We start from the raw sequence: 20,731 nt of genomic DNA on the forward strand, positions 1-20,731 counted from the left end.
AGAGGAGCACTCCTTTCGACTACTTTCCTTGTCACCTTTGATGACTACTACATCTGTGTAAGGGTGTCACTGTATACCCTGCTGCTGATACAACCTCAATGTACCCTGGAAACCACGACACTGATGTACGACTCATACTCACATCCTTGCACGCAGATTTCCTTCTAATAGTGACTCCACTAATCCAGCTGTAAACAGTCTTTTGCACAGGTGCTTCTTGACCACACATCAGAGTTAAATGTCTATGAATATTTGTTGTTTAGACTCCTTCCCTCCATAAACACCATGTTGTCCATCTTTCTCCACACATGTTACCTTCCGTTTTGTGCACAGCTTTCTTATTTAACAAGAAGCAAGTGCTGTCCTTTCACCATACACAATGTTCACAACTGCCATCTAGCATCTGCATGGTGACCTAGAATCAGTTCATCACCCCACGAGAGGATGGGCTCGTAGCCTCAGTGGTATTTGTAAAACAACACAATTATAAACCATTTCCAAAGATGCCTCATACAAGGTTGAAACAGCAATTAAAATGTTCTATCTGGTATTATCAGTCAAAACTAAGTAAAATATAATGAAAAGCTTCTGCAACATGAATGGTTTAGTACCATCCAATAAATAAGAATATTATCTGACAATCACATTTATGAAACACAAGTCTTACGTGGCCTAGCCTATGCATTTTATTACTGAGAAACATTACCACACTCACCATTGTCAACTACCATTTGGCTGCAGGACTTTGCAGTTGCAACAACACCACCTGTTGCCTGGGTCACACCTTTTGATGCTTGGGACAGGGCAGCAAGGTTAGTACTATTCCTGTCTGCTTTCACTCTGCTTGCAACAACTAACTGTGCTGTTCCTGCAGCAATTTCTTGGGATGCCACAACGAGCTGTTCAAATTTTCCATTTCCACTAACAACTTTGTCTGCTGCCGATCTATAAGTAAATATTAGTAATCAGTATAACATATCAAAATTTTTCTTGTAAGAAGAATACATAAACAATTAAATAACCCTGTTACCTCTATTATAAAATATGCTTTCTTTCAGAGAATCTAAACAGAATATACTTCGTTGTCTAAAAGTTCATACAACTTTGAAGTTCCATACATAACATAAAAAACATAGGTATTACATTCCTAGTCACCATACTGCTCAACTGCCCCATTATTACCACGTTCAGTGAACAAAGAAGTTCGGTGTGTAACTTCTGATTGAGAACTGTCAATGCTTTAACAGCTGGATACTAATTTATCATTTCAGATCATTGTCCATATAATTAAGGTTAGACAGACTATGTTACTTTACTGTTTCACAGTGTACCAACAATGTGCTAACTTTTAATTACATTCCTGAATAAAGGTAACCACAAAAACCCCTGCTAATGTCATACTCATTCTTTACAGACCAGTCAAAACAACAATGCAAATGGAGTAAGGTTATAGAACTGTCAACTCAATTGTCTTGAATCTTTCTTAACAAATGTGTACAATATTACATGTGTGGCACACCTCTAGGATTCAAAGTGTGCGTGTGCGCGCGCTTGGGAGGGGGGGGGGGGGGGGGGGGGGAGGGGGAGGAGGTAGTAGCAGTGAGAAAAGAACAGAAAAATAGGCATCACTCTGGAATGCCTGGAACAATGTCAACCAATTTCAGTATGCATAATTTTCTAACCCAGGAAAAATATTACTGTGGGAATAAGTTGGCCCCCATCCTCAACCGTCCCCACCTTTCTACATGAAGTAAAGATCGGGTGGGGAAGCAATTACATTTATATTAATCAAAAACTATGTGAAAGCCACAGCTCACTTAAACAGCATGAACTCTGTACAAGCTTCTGTTAATTTTTATAAATAAAAAATCTGGTGATCTATTTAGAAGAGCTAAACATGCAAGTTTTTCTTACAAACTGAGATAAGTAAGTAACTGGTCAACACCAAGTATAAAGCTAGTAAACAAAAATATAAAATTTGAGAGGTATGTAACATGTCTCCAATTTCTTAGTTAATGTATTACAGATTTATGATGGACATACACTAAGAAACGAGCTCCCACTGCCACAGACTTTGCTGCTGATATCAAGCCTTCAGTCCACTGGTGATTTCGTTTATAAAATTCCTTTGTAGATGCAGTCCCCTGCCACAAAATGAAAATTACACAATGTCTGCAAATTATATCTTACTGTACCAAAATAGTCAGAAAAAAGCAATTACCAATGTCCTGTAAAAATACTACTTTAAATAAGTTTTGTTACCTTTCCTTGGGAAATAATTTCTGCTTGCAAAAGTTTAGATTTCTGAACAAGCAACCTAATTGCTTTCATCAAGTTGGTGCAAGAATCTAGAATCTTCTCATTTACTTCAAGCTTAATACCAGAATCGGCAGCTCTGGATTTATTTAACATTTCCTGAAAGAAAGATAAAAACTGAATTACCAAAAACATAATATTATTACACGAGACACAGCATTTATATGCACTATTTGCACAAATTTAAACTTATAGTTGCATGTTAAGTAACTTCTACACTTAAATTTTATAGCAAATGTTTCCAAATAGCCATCATTATACTATTTATGTCATAAGTTAGCTTTGAGTGTCCATCTGCTATCCTCAACTATCACAAAGAGCACTTCTTGTGAAAAGAGGGGAGGGGGTGGAGGGAACACCATACTGAGAGTCACTGTCATACAAAACCATGGTTGATCCAGGTTTTATACTAAGCCTTCATTATACAAATGGCTGAAGGTAGCTTCAGAGTATTTTCTTCATTTAAGATTGATATACCACTAAGGTCTTGTACAAGTTTTGTGAAATCTGATGATTTGTTAATTGTGTTAAAACATTTTTTGCTTCATACGGTGTAAAACTGTGAAGTCAAATGTGGCACCTAATAACTCTCAAACAGTCTTGTCTTAACTTATAGAAAACACGAGATGTATGCTGCTATTTCCCTAGGTCACGTATAAAGGACTTTCATAAACGAGCATCTGCAGCCCTAATGATTTTGGACAGCAAAAGTAGACAAACATATCTCTTGGCAGGCTTACATTGTCAAATTATTTGGATGATTCAGACTATAGTTCTTTTGCTGATCAATCCTGCTGCTCAGTAGCTCATTGAGAAAATAAAAATTTTGTCTCTAATGTATCTATTAAAAATTCTACAAAATTTGTGAAACATTCAGTTTAACAAATTACTGCAAATAATCATATGAAGACTTTGGCATTTGCTGTATGTCCATATTATATTATACAGTTTCTTCTTGTATTATGCAGTCTCTTGCAGGTCCAGATACTTTATGAAAGTATCCTGGAGGCAGTAATTGTCACCCATAAAGGACTTGCTTGCAGGACGTTTCTCCATTTCTACGAAGACAAAAAAAATTCTAAACTCACCTGTCCTCCAAGCATGTTCACACACACTCAAGTGACAAAAATCTATCCTTGAACACTAACCACAAGTTCTGAAAAGAAGCCGCAGTCGTGATAAACTTCATCATACACTACATAAGTGTAGCTCTTCCGCCATGCAAAAATCAAATCATAATTCATGATTCACTGTTACCTGACCTTGCAACTGCGTATTTGTTGTTGCTGTATCCTTATTATATTCATTGTATGAGTAGGTGTACAGAGCAAATAGCACATGGTAAGCCTCCATACTTAAATGAATTCAGAATTATGGACTAGCTGCACTAAACAGCCAAACATCAGGAGAGCAAATGTTCTTTATTTTCCAAAAAATTTCATACATGGTGTGATATAATTTTTTAATTGCCCTTTTAGAAACTTTAGAGTAATTACATAAAACTTCAAATATAAATTCAAGGGCAGAAGTGCCAGTATGGAGCTGATACTGAAGCAGGTCATCTTATTAGATATGAAAAGGTTATACAGAGACCATTACCAACCACAAAATTTGTTGACTACTTACATTATTTAATGAGGTGTAAAACTCATCTCCAAGCTACAATGACAAAACAATAATTTTCAGCAAAATTGTGCATATACAGGGTGTCCCAAAAAGAATGACCCAATTTTAAATAGAATTATTTATTAGGAAGAAGGGCTTAACACCAACAAATTGTATACTCAATTACTCAGAAAAGAAAAATCCATCATAAATGTTCAATATGTCCTCTATTGGCTGCACAGACAGCATCTAGCCAATAGCCGAATTCATCCCAATGAGCGTAAGGTGTCTTCTGTCACTGAAGCTACAGTAGCTGATATACTGGTTTTTAGTTCATCAATGTCACGAGGTAAGGGAGCAACGTAAACACATTGTTTAACATAGCCCCACAGGAAGAAGTCACACGGTGTTCAGTCAGGGGACCCAGGAGGCCAGGAGTGTAAAGCCTGGTCTCGCAGTCCTGTACACCCTATCCAACATTGAGGCACGTTGGCATTGAGGAAACTGTGCACATTGCTGTGCCAGTGCGGTGGTGCTCCAGCTTGCTGATGGATGAAATTGTCAGAGTCAAGTTGGGGGAATAACCAGTTCTGTAGCATTGCAAGATATGATTGTCCTGTTACGGTTTCTTTCTCAAAAACGTAGGGTCCATAAACCTTGCTTTGTGAAACAGCACAAAAAAATTCACTTTTGATGAAACACATTCATGTTCAATTGTTTCATAAGGATTTTCGAGCCCCCATATATGCACATTATGACAGTGAACCATACCACTAATATGGAAAGTTGCCTCATCACCGAGTATCAACCATGACATAAAAAAGTGTCTCTTCCATGTCCTCTAGAATAGTACTGCTAAAGTCCACTTGCTTCACTTTGTCAGTATCTCTAAGAGCTTGTACCAGTTGTAATCTATATGGTTTGAGGGCTAAATGACGCCTAACACATGCCACACTGTCATACGCGGTAACGCAAGTTCTCGGCTAGCACGATGCGTAGACTTGCGGGGGCTCCGCACAAATGCTCGTTGGGTTTGTTCCATTGTTTGTTCAGGAACGTGTGGTCGGCGAGCACTTTTGCCTTTACAGAGGCACCCTGTTTCTTCAAACTGTTTATATCACTGTCGAATATTCTTTGGTGATGGTGGTTTAGCATGAAATCGAATATGAAATGCCTGCTGAACTGCAATCACTGATTGAGTAGGACTAAATTCAATAACACAATACGTCTTCTGTTGTGTGGACACCATATTGCGCAAGACTCGCTGCAAACACCAGGTCAGTGCTCATAGCGACATGTAGCGGATTTTTCCTGAAACTCTAGACCAGCCAATAACATTTAGTGCTGTTTCAGTTACCTAGTGACATTTGGCTCAATATTGTTACAAGTTAAAATTGGGTCATTCTTTTTGGGACACCCTGTATATTAAAGGTGTTCTGTACATCTTGTGATGTGCTGTGGAGAAAAAGGATAATCTATATGACAGAACATTCACGTTGCATGTTGGTCTACTGTTCGCATAAATTTAAAATCGTCAGCTACTTTGTTCTTATGTAATCTTTGTCTTCTTATGTTGTGTTCAGATACCTCCATTGCTATGGCTGCAATCTTGTTGACCACTGTTAATGAAGTTGCAAAGGATACTTAAAACACAACCTGTCAATGAAGTCTAGTGTGCAGCAGAAACATAATTTTGTACAAAATACATATTTCAGACAATTTAGCCAAGCAGTTTAAAAACATAGATACATGTTGCAGTATCATTTTTGCACCAACAACAACTTTTGGAAGAAACTGGTTCATGATATTTCAGAACAAGATGAGAAACTGAGCAAATCAGGAATTTATAATGCTCAGACACTGCAAGAAATACTACAATGGCCAAATACACAGACATTTTAAAACCCATTTTAAAGAACACACTGACTGTTTTAGACTTGATAAAGCTAACAAGCCAGCTACAGCAAAACATATATGAAAAAGGACACAGCAATGCATCTTGGAGAAAATGGAAATAATATATCCATTGCTAAAAGTAGAAAAATGAGACTCTAAATGAAATTACAGAGTTAACTAACTAACAGTTCATCATCAACTTCAATTATCTTGTTATTCTTTAAAATAATTTTATATTCTCATTTTTTTGACGTCAAATTGTCACAGTCTACCTTACTGTAATGCATTTTGTCAACCAACATCACAAATTCGACAACAAGATGTGCATAATACATTGCAAGTACTGACAACACCAGGGTCGACATACTGACAGTTAAATCAGAACAAGCTTTGTTTTGATCACCATCTTGTTTCTGCTGCACAGCAGAGTTCATTGTGATGTACTGTTTTAACTATCTTTTGCAAGTTTCTGAATTGCAAGAAGACAGATATTTCATTTTAACTAACAGAATGATTATTTAAAAATTTTTATGTCAACAGCGGATCAACATATGAAATGAATATTCGCTGATATTAAGTTAGTATTCTTTTTCTCCACAGGATGACCACAGTACATGCGAAGACTGTACAGAACAACTTTAATATCTATGTACATTTTCACTGTATGTGTTTATTCTCCCATTGCAGTCTGGAGATGACGCTTATAACTCCAAACTAATTTTGCACCAGGAAGTGGTCTCCATTTCAAAAATACTGAAAGATTTAAATCAAACTATGGAAAATCTAGGAAGGAATGTAACAATACTAGAGAAGGAAAGTTGCTACTCACCATATAGTGGAGATGCTGAGTTACGATAGGCACAACAAAAAGATTCACACAATTAAAGCTTTTGGCCATTAAGGCCTTTTTCAGCAGTACATGTATACACACACACACACACACACACACACACACACACACACACACACAAATGCAAGTTGCATTTACGTACGCGCGTGTGTGTGTGTGTGTGTGTGTGTGTGTGTGTGTGTGTGTGTGTGTGTGTGTGTGTGTGTGTCCACTGCTGACAAAGGCCTTAATGGCTGAAAGCTTTAATTGTGTGAATCTTTTTGTTGTGGGTATCACAACTCAGCATCTCCGCTATATACTAAAAGATTTTTCAGTCCTGGTCAATTAACAGTAAATATGGCTTTAAATTCTCATCATTTGATGTTTGTTGGAAAACTGTATTTATCAGCTTAGCCAATCTGTTTCATGTGAGATAATTAATTAACAAATTTCCTGTTTAATGCTCTGAGATGAGCCAGTCATTTGTAAAAATGATTTAGAAATTTACCTCTATTCTAGCTGCAGCCTCTTCTATTGCTTTGTCCATACTTGACAGTTCATTCTCAACTAGATCTTCTATCATTTCTGCAGAGTCTCCTTTTAACTGACTTATCAGTCTTTCCATTAAATCAGTCACATCTTTAACTTTCTGCTTAACAGTGTTTGCATTGTCTGTTATAGACGATGATGGAGCCACTGATTTTACACTTGCAAGAAGTACAAGTGACTCAGTTCCAGCCTGTTTACAGGCTTCTGCAATTCCTGAAGAAACACAAAACCCAAAACAAATTTTAGCACAGACGTTGATAAGATATAAGAAGAGTTAACTAATTACTCACAGTTATTACTGTTAAATTAAATTGATACAAATCAGTTCATTAGTCTGGCATTTAAAATCAGTCGAATTACTATTTTATAAACATTATTTTATATATGTACCTTTTGATATGAATTAAAGTTAAGGAGATAACAATATGATTTTTACTGATTCAGAAATCCAATATGCATATTGAGAACAGTAGTGAAAAGTTTTGCTGAAGGTGACCTGAGATGAATGAATAAATTTTCTGCTACTTAATACATCTTCAAGCCCCCTTTATTAAGCTATTGAATTTTTTAAGTTTGAGTGTGTTGCTCAGACAACTTTTTATACCCATATAACTGTGCCCAATGGTGTTCTTTCAGTAAAACGTTGTTGACGAATTTGTTCAGCCACAATATTATTCCAGAAATGTGCCAAGACCTTCATTTCATTACCTTAACACTTCCACAGACCTTATATTCCTGAAACTGTTAAGACGATGTCCTCAAGTACTTCAGCAAGATAGCCTTGTGCTTATCTGCACTCCCACCATGGACAGATCTTTGTTAGCACTTATTTTAAGTAGGACATACATAAAAATGATGGAAGAATTTTGGTCATGTTACCAAAACAATAACAATCCAAACTTCTGCCCCTTTTTATGTCTGCCAAGCCTCAATATAATCACTGTGCACTTCATGTCTCTCACAGCAGGGGGCCCAGAGTGAGATACTGATGACAAAGTATGATCGACAGTTCTGCAATGAGACCTATGTTGCATGTGCAGACGAGAGAATTCTTCTAGAGACTCTCATGTAACCACTACTCTCCTGTGAATAAATTCAATGGTGTATTTGCAACATTGGTGACAAAGTCCAATGTATCCTTGCACAATCATTGCTACAGAATAACACAACAAATTCCGAAAATGCATCACTAACTTTGACAACAACTCTGAAGCAAATGTAAAGTTACACAGACGAGGCAAATTGTCTTAGAAAAACACAGTGACTGTCTTCATTTTTTTTTTAATTGTACAATTCAGCCTCATGTCACCGAAGTGCTATCATTATCAGTTTAAAATGAAAGAAAAGGGGGTTAATAAATACTAGGTAACTAAATTATAAATAAAATCAACTTCAATTCACAACAATATGTACTTGAATACATTACACAGTAACTTTTATAATTAATAGTTCAACACTGTGAGGAATTAAAAAATATAAACAAATTAAAAAAAATACATTTGTATCAGCAGCAATCGAACCTTGGTCAGCGAATTACCAGCCCATGCTTTAGACTAGTCACCCACAGTGAAGTTGTGAGAATGGTGCTTTAAAAGCCCCTCATATTCTATGCTTGCACAATATGTTACACAGTTTCAAACAAAAATACTGACTTTTTGAATTCAGTAATCTGTGACTGATGATTCACTTCAGATTAAATATTTGTTCAGAACATGATCTGCTCTTCCCAGATCCACCTTGATATTCATCTAAATTGCCTACCACTATTGTTTCAATATAATCGCAGAAATTCCTCCGTCGTCATTACTGTTGTTAACATCTTGTTTATTGCCTTTCTTACGTAGTGAATGTATCAACGCTACCTTCAACTTTCCTGGTTGTTTTACTGCTTTTCAGGTCCTCTCAAAGATTAACTTTAGCTCTTTTCTTGTTTCTGGTAGAGACCTTTTCAAAAACTCTACTGCACTAGTCTTATCCACTAGCTTTCTAGTGTTTTAATAACTTGTTCAGTTGTTTTGATAGTTGATGTAAATCTTCTCCTAGATTTTCATGACTGTGAATATTTGAGCTTACCAACTGATACCGGACAGTAAGAATCTGATCAAAATATTTTGCAAGTATTTCGAAATTTACCGTGTTACGAAACCCAATTGGTTAGCCTTGTTCCATGCCCCTCTGTTATTGGATTTAAATTTGAAGTACATCTACCTAACTCTTTAAATCTCATTTTCTCCTCCGAAGATCTACTGGAAATGGGCCTCTTTAACAGATCACGTACAGGATACACTTTCATGCTGAATTTATTTGTGTACTCAGGCAGTAACTAAACTGAATATATTAATTTTACGTATGTAAATTGAACTGGTGTTTTCAAATTTTATAATTCATAGTTTAAAAATGTGAGGGAAATAATGGAAGAAATAATAACAACAATGTTGGTATCAGTACGGATCAAACTTGGGTCCACAAATTATCAGTCTGTGCTTTAGACCACTTGTCCAGACTTCCACCATGACAATGTTTCTTTAGAACATTCTCATACCGCACACCTGCACAATATGCTACACACAATTTCAAAGAAAATTACTCACTCAGTGCTGTGAGCAACATAGCCTTGATAGTGCCATAAGGGATGTTGTCACTTCAGAGCACGCGCAGTAGAAAACAGACAGCTGCATTCCTTCTCTGAGTTAATCTTAATGTGGCTGACTGTCACTTCAGCACTCAACATTAGTTTCTAATTATTGCAGAGAGAGCACTACAAAATCTGTTTTTGTCAGTTCTATAAGCATACCAGAATGGTGTAATGTTAGTGCAATTTCGGGCTTGCATTCAAAGTGAAAAGGCATAATTTTAATGCAATATTCACAGTGTGCTGTAGCACATTACTGTACGATAACCAGTCGCCACTGGAGACAATGCCTCTTCAAAATAAAAGTAAAACATTACTTAACTGTTGCTGTAAATAATCTAGATATGCATTGTTCATTCAATAACTTTTAAATTAGTGAAAATTTCAAGCTCTTCGGGTGTATCCAAATGGCATCCTAGATCGTTTGCTGTTTACTATAGAGAACATTGTGATGTAGGTAATAATGAGTCTTGTCTTTTAGAAAAAAATGGACATAAAATAGGGCACATACATCATCATCATCATCATCATCATCATCATCATAATGTACATCATTACATGAGTAAATGATGTCATTTGGACACATCTGAAAAACGACTTCGGAGCACACCACTGGTCACTCAGTACTATTCTGGTCTGGAATGTATTAATCAGCTACTTCAACAAGGCCATGACTTCTTAAAATCATTCTGTGAAATGACATCCATTCTGTCTTGTATTTTAGCCACCAAACCTATAATAGGTTTTCATCGCCCTCCCAATCTCCACAATATTCTTGTCAGACTTTATTGTCCTTCTGAACCTATCTCCCTACCCTATGGCTCCTACCCCTGTGACCATCCCCACAGCAAGACTTGCCCTATGCACCCTCCTACCAACACTTGTACCAGCCCTGTAAGTGGCAAAATATATAGCTTATATATAAAATCAAAGATGAGGTGACTTACCGAACGAAAGCGCTGGCAGGTCGATAGACACACAAACAAACACACACATACACACAAAATTCAAGCTTTCGCAACAAACTGTTGCCTCATCAGGAAAGAGGGAAGGAGAGGGGAAGACGAAAGGAAGTGGGTTTTAAGGGAGAGGGTAAGGAGTCATTCCAATCCCGGGAGCGGAAAGACTTACCTTAGGGGAAAAAAGGACAGGTATACACTCGCACACACGCACATATCCATCCACACATACAGACACAAGCAGACATATTTACGTATGTGTGGATGGATATGTGCGTGTGTGCGAGTGTATACCTGTCCTTTTTTCCCCCTAAGGTAAGTCTTTCCGCTCCCGGGATTGGAATGACTCCTTACCCTCTCCCTTAAAACCCACTTCCTTTCGTCTTCCCCTCTCCTTCCCTCTTTCCTGATGAGGCAACAGTTTGTTACGAAAGCTTGAATTTTGTGTCTATGTTTGTGTTTGTTTGTGTGTCTATCGACCTGCCAGCGCTTTCGTTCGGTAAGTCACCTCATCTTTGATTTTATATATAATTTTTCCCACGTGGAATGTTTCCTTCTATTATATTGATAAAATATATAGCTTGCTCTACAACATGACAATTGTGACCTCGTTGCCTGTTTCAGCACGTGCCGTATGGATTCTTCCCTCAGACACCAGTTTTTCAGAACTCTGCAGCTGGGAACTAGCACTACAACATGTCCTTGGTTCTCGCACCCACCTGGCCTTAATTTATGTTAATTTCTTCCGTCTCAGCCTTTCTTCACAGTATCTACTCTTTTCATCACTCCATTTTAGTCTTCCGCATCTTTCAATGTCTTACTTGTCTATTTGTCACTGCCCCCCTCCTACATCCCTTATGTACATTGCACTGAAGTTTTTCACTCTTATTAACGCCTGCACAATGTTTAAGCAGTAAACTCTGTCTTGCATATTAGCCCGACTTCCACCTTTACACTATAAGGTTTTCAAATCTCGTCCAATGCAGTCCTCAACAATCAGTCTTTACTTCTCATCCCGTCTGGTAAGCCTCCCCTAAAGCACGGTTCTGGGTGACTTTCCCGAGGTCCTTTTCCTTCATCCCTCTTCCTCCCCCTTTAACCCTTCTGCCTGAAGAATGAGCCACTGTTACAAAAGCTTGCCTAATTGTAATTATAACCTCCTTTTATGTGTGTGTTCTGCTGCCACTTTGTGATACGATTTTTTTATGTATCCAGTTAAATTACACTATACATTACAATTTATAGAGGATAAGCATAACATGCATTCAGTGTAAAAGTAATTTTAATTCATGGAATACCATATACTCAGCCAGTAAAAGCAGTTCTATTGCTTACATTTTGTATAACCTCACTGATCACAGAAAAATTAGTCATCAATTCTTATCTGTTATCAAGTACTCTGTTCTGGCTATTCACTTATTTAGGATTCATAGGTCTTTTATGGCTAATTAATCCTATTAATTGTGCAATCTGCAGGTCATATATACATTTAAACTGTTTTATCAGTACTTTAAGTAAATGATAACAGTACAAGGGATACTTGTATATGCAACATTTTAATGGTTGATTTTGTAGACAAATAGTCTGCATTTTTAATTGTATTAACTTTAACTACTCGTACCATTAAATGAGAACGGCCTGGATGATTTCACTGTTTAACACCCAAAATTACACCAATCTATCCATTAAAAGAAATTTTAAAAATTCTATCATAACTGTTGTACACACATTAAATATGACATCAGCAATATAAAATAGTGATAGACATGACAGAAAAAAAACCATGAAAACTGTTTCTCACAAAAAGACAGAAAATGTAGAATTTTCCTCCATTTAGAAAGTATTCTCTTTTGGAGCATGACACATCACATCAATAATTATAACTAGACACAACTTACGCTCTCCAAATTCTATGTCTGGTGATGTGTTTGAAGTAGTTTTTCCTTGAATTAAATAATTAGCTATTAGGTGAGCAACATGTGAAATATGTTTTAAGAGGTCATCTATGTTTGCCGAGTTGTCATGGAACATTTTGTACGATGCACTGATGTCATCCAATGATGCAACAACAGGATCAGTCAGACTTTGGAAATAATCTGCAACATGAAAACAATCTTCAAATTTTCAGACAACACACTCCCATAAGAGTTATTTTGACAGCAAATTTTCTACCAATCAAAATCAATTATAATGGAGATAATGGGAAAGTTTCAAACCATTAATGAAGATATTTATGTAATCACATCCTTTACAATATGCTGAGATTGAATAATATATGCATGTCAGTACTGCAATTATTATACTGTATGCTACTTGCTACAAAATTACTTTACAGGTATTTATATTTAAAGCAAATATTTCAGATAACAGGTGTCACAAATAGATACCAAAAAGAGGAATTTCTACAAATATATATTTGAGTCATTACAACAGCTGTCATTAGAAGCATTTGTTTGAAAATTCATTTATTTTATTTTAAAATTATCTACACTTAATTGAGATAATGTTAAATTCTAAAGCACAGAGCAGCTGAATCTGAACTTATCCAATCGCAAAATGCTTACAATAAATGAGGCTGTTAGCTGAAAGTTTTCGTTCATTGACATATCCTCCAAGGAATTCATAATAAGCTGACAAACAAAGCCAGTTACCTACGTCATTCTTATATTATTTACTACAAGTATACTACATGAACATTTCTTCGTGTTTTAAATAAATCTCCCCTACAAATTACTGCTTATCAAATATTTATTGGAAATTGTGAAAATCCATTTGTTCTATCTCACCACACAAATTTTAACATATTTTTACACTGGTGGATTACGAAAACATTTTTTCTTAGAGAGAACTACAAGCCCACTACAAAGAATGGACACTCAGTTTATTACCAACAATATTAGAAAGTGAGTGGCATTGTTCTACAAACACAAAACGAGTTTCTCTGGAAGAAAAGGGTTACTGTGTGTGCGTCAAATATGATGAACAGCAAGTTGTAATACTGATCAGATGCGTTCCCACACATCTGACCCCCCACACAAAACTGATACACAACACAGAACAGACTCTACAAATATCAGAAGTCACAGCTCGTGTTTTAGTCAGTGCTTTGTCTGTCTGGAAGCTGGAGACCATGAACAGAGAAAATGCAACACCAACACACTTATGAGAAAATAAGGTTTCTTTAATCATCAGTACATTAAAAACTGAAATAGCTTTCATACTGAGACTCCTGTATGATTGCTGGGTGGAACACATTTTCTTACAGAAGCTATTGCTCCTATTACCAAAATAGAGAATTTTGTGGTGATTTACAAAACAGTCCGTCTCTCAAGCCTGAAAGAATGAAAAATTAAAACACAAAAATGCTCTTGTGGAAATTGTGCTCCTCACTGAATAGGACAGGCAGGTACTATGAGTTTGCTAGGTGTGGAGCGTAAGATAGACGGGTCAGCACAGGAAATGTTAACAGGCACAATTAATTGCAGAACGCATTTATAAAGGTAAGTTGCCACAAGAAATGTCTCTCAACAAAAACTCTCAATTGAGATGGTCCAATAATCCCCGACACTGATGAAGACATTAAAAGTACAAATACGGAAAGCCCAGCTATTTGTGAGTGAGGAATCAGTCAACATAGTTTTTTAAAGATGACATGAGAAACACAATGTTCTTCAGGGCTGGTCTAACACAGAGATCAAAGCAAAATTCTATTAGAAATAAAAGAAATTTTAGGTACCGTATGTGAATCTAATCTGACAAAGTTGGAGATTTCAGTCTTTAACAGACACAGATGTGGCTCCATAGAGGTTCGTGCATTCGTAAAGAGAGGTCGGGCTTAGCGGCACTCGCTAGAATTCAATGGGTTCCATGAAATGGATCCTCCACGCTCAGGACAGGAAACCATGAGCTGGGTTCTGAATACTGTTTCCCTGAAGCAAGGTATCAATCTCACCCACTAGTCCTCCATAGGTACTGCAGGAGCCTGCATTGTTGTTTACTTTACAGACACACAAAACTGACTCTCCATTGATGTCTTCACGGGTTGTGCACCTATCGGGTAGCAGTACAGCAGGCTGTTAAGTTTTAATGATGAAATAAATTGAACATGAGCTTTAACACCAAAGGAACATTAGATCCCTGCACTTGTCGTGTGGGCAGCTTGGCACTGGTGCAGGCGGTGCCAAGATAGAGACACTTCCAGTAGCATGCTTTACAGGAAAATACCATATGCTGCAGCAAAGAGGTGCAAACAGAGAAACCTTTCGTCCACAGATGCATGCAGTTAATGTTACAGTTTTTTTTCTGGGAGTTGAGTCTTCTGCTACAGCACGAGATCCGTCTGCTAGATCAGATGGATGACATACATCATCACATAGTAGTATGTCACCACACAGTTTCAGTCTTGCGAGAAGGAGAGGGGAGGGTTGCGCTCTCGCTCTCTCTCTCTCGCAAAAACAACTTAGGTCATATGCGCCAAAGTCAAAACTGTAGAGCACGAAGACAGAGGAGCTACAAACAGCGACATGGAGAAAGGTCTATAAAATATACCATAGAGAAACAGAGGTCCAGAACTAAAAATTAAATGGCCTTTGCCATATTGCTACAATGAATAAAAAGTAATACGTGATTGACAGCCTGCGCATTTCACTAAAATGGCTGATAACTCAGACGGCAAACCCAAGCAGGAACGTAAATGGTTAAAAAACGGGCATTCTGTCAGGAAATGGCGGACAGTTAAAACTTCGGCACAATGTGTAGAAAGTGGTGGGGGCACATCACTCAAATGGCTATGGCTAAAAATGCAGTGCCCAATACATACCCTAGGTAAAATGAATTCATCCTGGCAGGAGGGCCAAAAGGAGGTCTTCCAAGCCACTGGAAGAGGCTTTATAGCCTGGAGCTTATTCCTATGAAGGGAGCACCAATAGTAACGCCAAAGTGACACCACCTCCTGACAGACGGCAACACAGAGATCACTGGAGGGAATATAGGAACTAGTGGGCTGAGGTACGAGGGCTGCAGCCTTGGCAGCAGCCTCATTTCCTGGCAGACCAGCATGACCAGGAACCCACATAAACATCACAGTTTCTCCATCGAGAGTGAGCAAGTGACAGTTTTCCTGGACCCATTGACTAAGGGTTGGGTATGTACAGTGCACTGAGCCTTTGAAGGACACTGCAAGAATTTAAGCAGAGGACACAATGAAAAAGCCTGTGTTGGTGAATGTACTCCATGGCCTGATACAGGGAGAAGAGCTCTGCTGTAAATTCTGAGCAGTGTGCCGGAAGCCAATGACAAAAAACGTTTGCACCAATGACGAAGGCACACCCGACACTACAGTCAGTCCGAGACATCAGCATAAATGAAGGTACTACCGTGAAATTCCATATGAAGGTTGTGAAATTGAAGGCAATACAGCAAGACTGGAATAGCATCCTCACAAAGCGAGTGAAGGAGAAGGTGAACATGGGCTGCCACATGAAGCCAAGGTGGTGAAAGGTTCACACCCATCGGGTAAGTTGCAAGTAGTGTGAAGTTAAGCCGCTGGAGCAAGTGCCGAAAGCAACAGGGAAGAGGGGTGGGCCCCATGCTGGCAATCAAAGAAGTCATTGAAGGAGGTAGCACAGAATGGGTGGCTACAAATGGCCGGCAAATGGCATGCATACCTGCCAAAGAGAAAGTCACAGCGGTAAGACAATGGTAATTCAGCAGCTTTGGCGTACAGACTGTCAACTGGGCTAGTGTGAAAGGCGCCAGTGGCCAAACGGATGCCACGATGGTGGATAGTGTTGAGACTGTGTAAGAGGGATGGACGTGCAGATGCATGAACAAAGCACCCATAGTCTAGTTTCAAATGGACAAGGGACCAATACAAATGGAGGAGGGTGGGTCCATCTGCACCACAGGAAGTACCGTTGAGAACACTTAGTACATTAACAGACCTCTTACAGCGGGACGTCAGGTAAGACACATGAGAAAACCAAGAGTGTTTCCTATCAAGCACGAGCCCCAGGAATTTTGAAGTTTAAACAAACGGAAAAGCAACAGGCCCAAAATGTAAAGATGTTGGGAAAAACCAACTGAGCCACCAGAAATTCATACAAACGGTTTTGTCAGTGAAAAAACGAACACCATTGTTGATGCTCCATGAGTAAATATGATCAAGACATCGCTGAAGACATCGCTCATGTGACAGGTCCATGGAAAACTGCAACAGATAGCAAAATCGACAACAAAAAGGGAGCCGAAGAAGCCCGGCAGGAGACAGGCCATTATAGAGTTAACGACAATAGCAAAACGGACAACATTAGGATGGCACCCTCAGGCACACCGTTTTCCTGGATAAAGGTGTCCGACAAAGTAGAACGCACATGCACCTTGAAAACTCAGTCTTTTTAAAAGTCTTCAAAGCAACAGGGCAGGCAGCCATGGGAGCCCCACATGGAGGCTATCAGTTATCCAGCAGGAGTTGTAGGTCTTCTCCAAATAAAAAAATGTGGCCACAGTCTGGGATTTCCGCAGAAAATCATTCGTAATATGGGTGGACAAAGTGACTAGATGGTCAACTGCAGAACAGCATGCCAGTGTCTGGGTAACGTGCCCTCTGTCCAAATGTGGTTGTACACATTAACATCTACATCTACATCTACATGATTACTCTGCTATTCACAATGAAGAGCCTGGCAGAGGTTTCAATGAACCACCTTCAAGCTGTCTCTCTACCATTCCACTCCCAAATGGCACACGGTAAAAATGAGCACTTAGATTTTTTCTCTGCTAGCCTTGATTTACTTGATTGTGATGATCATTTCTCCATATGTAGGTGGGCGCCAACAGAATGTTTTCGCAATCGTAGGAGAAAACTGGTGACTGAAATTTCATGAGAAGATCCCGTGTTTTAATGATCAGGACCCCAATTCATATATAATGTCTTTGGCAGTATCTCCCTTATTTCACAATAATACAAAAAGAGCTGCCCTACTTTGAACTTTTTTGGTGTCGTCTGTCAATCCCACCTGATGCGGATCCCACAACGCACAGCAATACTCCAGAACAAGGTGGAGAAACGAGGTGTAAGCAGTCTCTTTAGTTCACCTGTTGCACCTTCTAATGTTCTGCCAATGGACATTCTTTGGTTTGCTCTCCCCAAACCATTATCTATATCATCATTCCAATTCAGGTTATTTGTACGACTTACCGCATAGTCAAAATTTAGCTGATTTCTTTTAATACTCATGTGAATAACTTCACACTTTTCTTTATTCAGGATCAATTGCCACTTTACACAACATACAGATATCTTATCTAAATCATTTTGCAATTTGTTTTGGTCATCTGATGACTACACAAGATGATAAATGACAGCACCATCTACAAACAATATAAGAGTGATACTCAAATTGTCTTCTATGTTGTAAACATACACACATCAAAAAAGTTTTGCATCATCCCGATTCCCAGAACTCGGGAAGATAAACGTTGACTGTGGATATTGTATCACAGACACAGTCCCTTTGACTGTTCAGACATGTCACTAAACTCGCCCAAAGATGTAAACAACCATGCATGATCAGCACCTCTATTAGACGGAGGGGGTCCAACAGTCGATCAGTTCCAGCCATTCCACCAAGGAGGAGGTACACGGCTCATGTCGTCTGTAGTTCAACCATGCCTAGATGGTCAATGCCACAGTTTGAGCGCATCCGCATTGTTACTTTGTGCCAGGAAGGGCTCTCAACAAGGGAAGTGTTCAGGTGTCTCTGAGTCAACCAAAGCGATGTTGTTTGGACATGGAGGAGATACAGAGAGACAGGAACTATCGATGATATGCCTCGCTCAGGCCGCCCAAAGGCTACTACTGCAGTGGATGACTGCTACCTATGGTTTATGGCTCGGAGGAACCCTGACAACAATGCCACCATGTTGAATAATGTTTTTCGTGCAGCCACAGGATGTCATGTTACGACTCAACTTGTGCGCAATCTGTTGAATAATGTTTTTCGTGCAGCCACAGGATGTCATGTTACGACTCAACTTGTGCGCAATCAACTGCATGACGTGCAACTTCACTCCAGACATCCATGGCGAGGTCCATCTTTGCAACCGCAACACCATGCAGCGCAGTACATATGGGCCCAACAACATGCCAAATGGACTGCTCAGGATTGGCATCATGTTCTCTTTACTGGTGAGTGTTGGATATGCCTTCAACCAGACAATCGTCGGAGACGCGTTTGGAGGCAACCCAGTCAGGCTGAATGCCTTAGACACACTGTCCAGCGAGTGCAGCATGGTGGAGGTTCCCTACTGTTTTGGGGTGGCATTATGTGGGGCCGACATACGCCACTGGTGGTCACGGAAAGCGCCGTAAGGGCTGTACGATATGTGAATGCCATCCTCCAACCGTTAGTGCAACCATATCGGTAGCATATTGGTGAGGAAATTAGTCTTCAGGGAAGACAAGTCGCATCCCCATCATGCACATCTTGTGAATGACTTCCTCCAGGATAACGACATCACTCAACTAGTGTGGCCAGCATGTTCTCCAGACATGAACCCTATCGAACATACCTGTGATAGATTGAAAAGGGCTGTTTATGGATGACGTGACCCACCAACCACTCTGAGGGATCTACGCCGAAACGCTGTTGAGGAGTGGGACAATCTGGGCCAACAATGCCTTGATGAACTTGTGGATAGTATGTCCTGATGAATACAGGCATGCATCAATGCAAGAGGATGTGCTGCTGGATATTAGAGGTACCGATGTGTACAGGAATCTGGACCACCACCTCTGAAGGTCTCACTGTATGGTGGTACAACATGCAATGTGTAGTTTTCATGAGCAATAAAAAGGGCAGAAATGATGTTTACGTTGATCTCTATTCCAATTTCTGTACGTTCCGGAATTCTCTGAACCGAGGTGATGCTTAACTTTTTTTTAAAGTGTGTAGATCACGAACAATAGAGGGCCTTATGCAGAAAGTGCTTGCCTGCAAAAGAAAGGTGTTACAACATCTGAATGTGAACAGCGTCTGATCCTGTGGCAGAGGAATGGGATGAACTGAGAGCATGATCTAGCTCATCATCATAGTAAAGGTGGCATTGTAGTACTCACAATTCTAAAAGAAGAGAATATTATCGCCCGAGACTCCTCTGCTCATTTCCAATGGAGGAAGGCTGGGTGATATTGGAAAAAGCTCGAAATTTCCGCAAAATGGTGGCCCAAGGTGTTGGAGACAGCAATAGGGTCCACGAAGACATCGTCTACTACTGTCAGGCCGGAAAATTGGGGATTGAATCTTGGTTCCAGAGAGCTGTTAGGTTGGCCCACATGACAGAGGAGTGGGTGGAACTGTTAAAAGAACTAGTGAATGGAATCCAGCTAGCTTTTTTTGCCATCTTGAAGAACACAATGACACTGTGTACACATCTGCTTATAATGACTGCAGTTTGCCATCGTAGGATGATGGTTAAAAATGTGAAGAGCACGCCTCCACCTGCGAACTGCATTGCAGCATGCCTCAGTCCACCAAGGGACAGGGACATAGCATGGTAATGAGGAATCGAACATTCTGTGGCGGTAAGGATAATGTTTGTAAGATATTCCACCAGGTCATCACAAATGGGGAAATCTTGTTCTTTGAAGGTCAACAGGGAGGAGTAAAGCCGCCAGTTGGCATTATTAAGCTGCCATTTGGGTGTGCACAAAGGTGGCATAGGAGTCAGCAAACAGGTAGCACATTGCAAATGGTCGCTCTAGTAGGTTTCAGAAAGAACGGACCACTCTAGACGACGGGCAAGCTGGGCAGCGCAGAAGGATAGGTCCAAATGGAAATAGGTGCGCAAGGAGTCTGAAAGGAATGTGGGTGCTCCGGTGTTACGGCATAAGAGGTTAAGTTGATTAAGAAGGCCATCCAATAAAGCACTTCTCTGACAGGTTCT

The 20,731-nt window shown here is 39.3% G+C and overlaps 1 protein-coding gene across 4 annotated transcripts in view; it reads right to left on the reverse strand.

Moving 5' to 3' along the window:
• The window catches only part of LOC124789301 (huntingtin-interacting protein 1), a 523,418-nt gene that overhangs the window by 21,840 nt on the left and 480,847 nt on the right, over positions 1-20,731 (reverse strand). For all 4 annotated transcript variants that reach the window (XR_007016111.1, XR_007016110.1, XR_007016107.1 and 1 more), the window contains 5 exons: positions 12,685-12,882; positions 7,155-7,408; positions 2,263-2,415; positions 2,044-2,144; positions 716-945 (listed from right to left, as the gene is read on the reverse strand). Coding sequence is in view for 1 of the 4 variants with exons in the window: in XM_047256618.1 (XP_047112574.1) it covers positions 716-945; positions 2,044-2,144; positions 2,263-2,415; positions 7,155-7,408; positions 12,685-12,882 (936 nt within the window). In the remaining 3 variants the exon portion in view is untranslated. The remainder of the gene's footprint in view (positions 1-715; positions 946-2,043; positions 2,145-2,262; positions 2,416-7,154; positions 7,409-12,684; positions 12,883-20,731) is intronic.

The sequence above is a fragment of the Schistocerca piceifrons genome, chromosome 1, assembly GCF_021461385.2.
Source record: "Schistocerca piceifrons isolate TAMUIC-IGC-003096 chromosome 1, iqSchPice1.1, whole genome shotgun sequence".
Classification (NCBI taxonomy): domain Eukaryota; kingdom Metazoa; phylum Arthropoda; class Insecta; order Orthoptera; family Acrididae; genus Schistocerca; species Schistocerca piceifrons.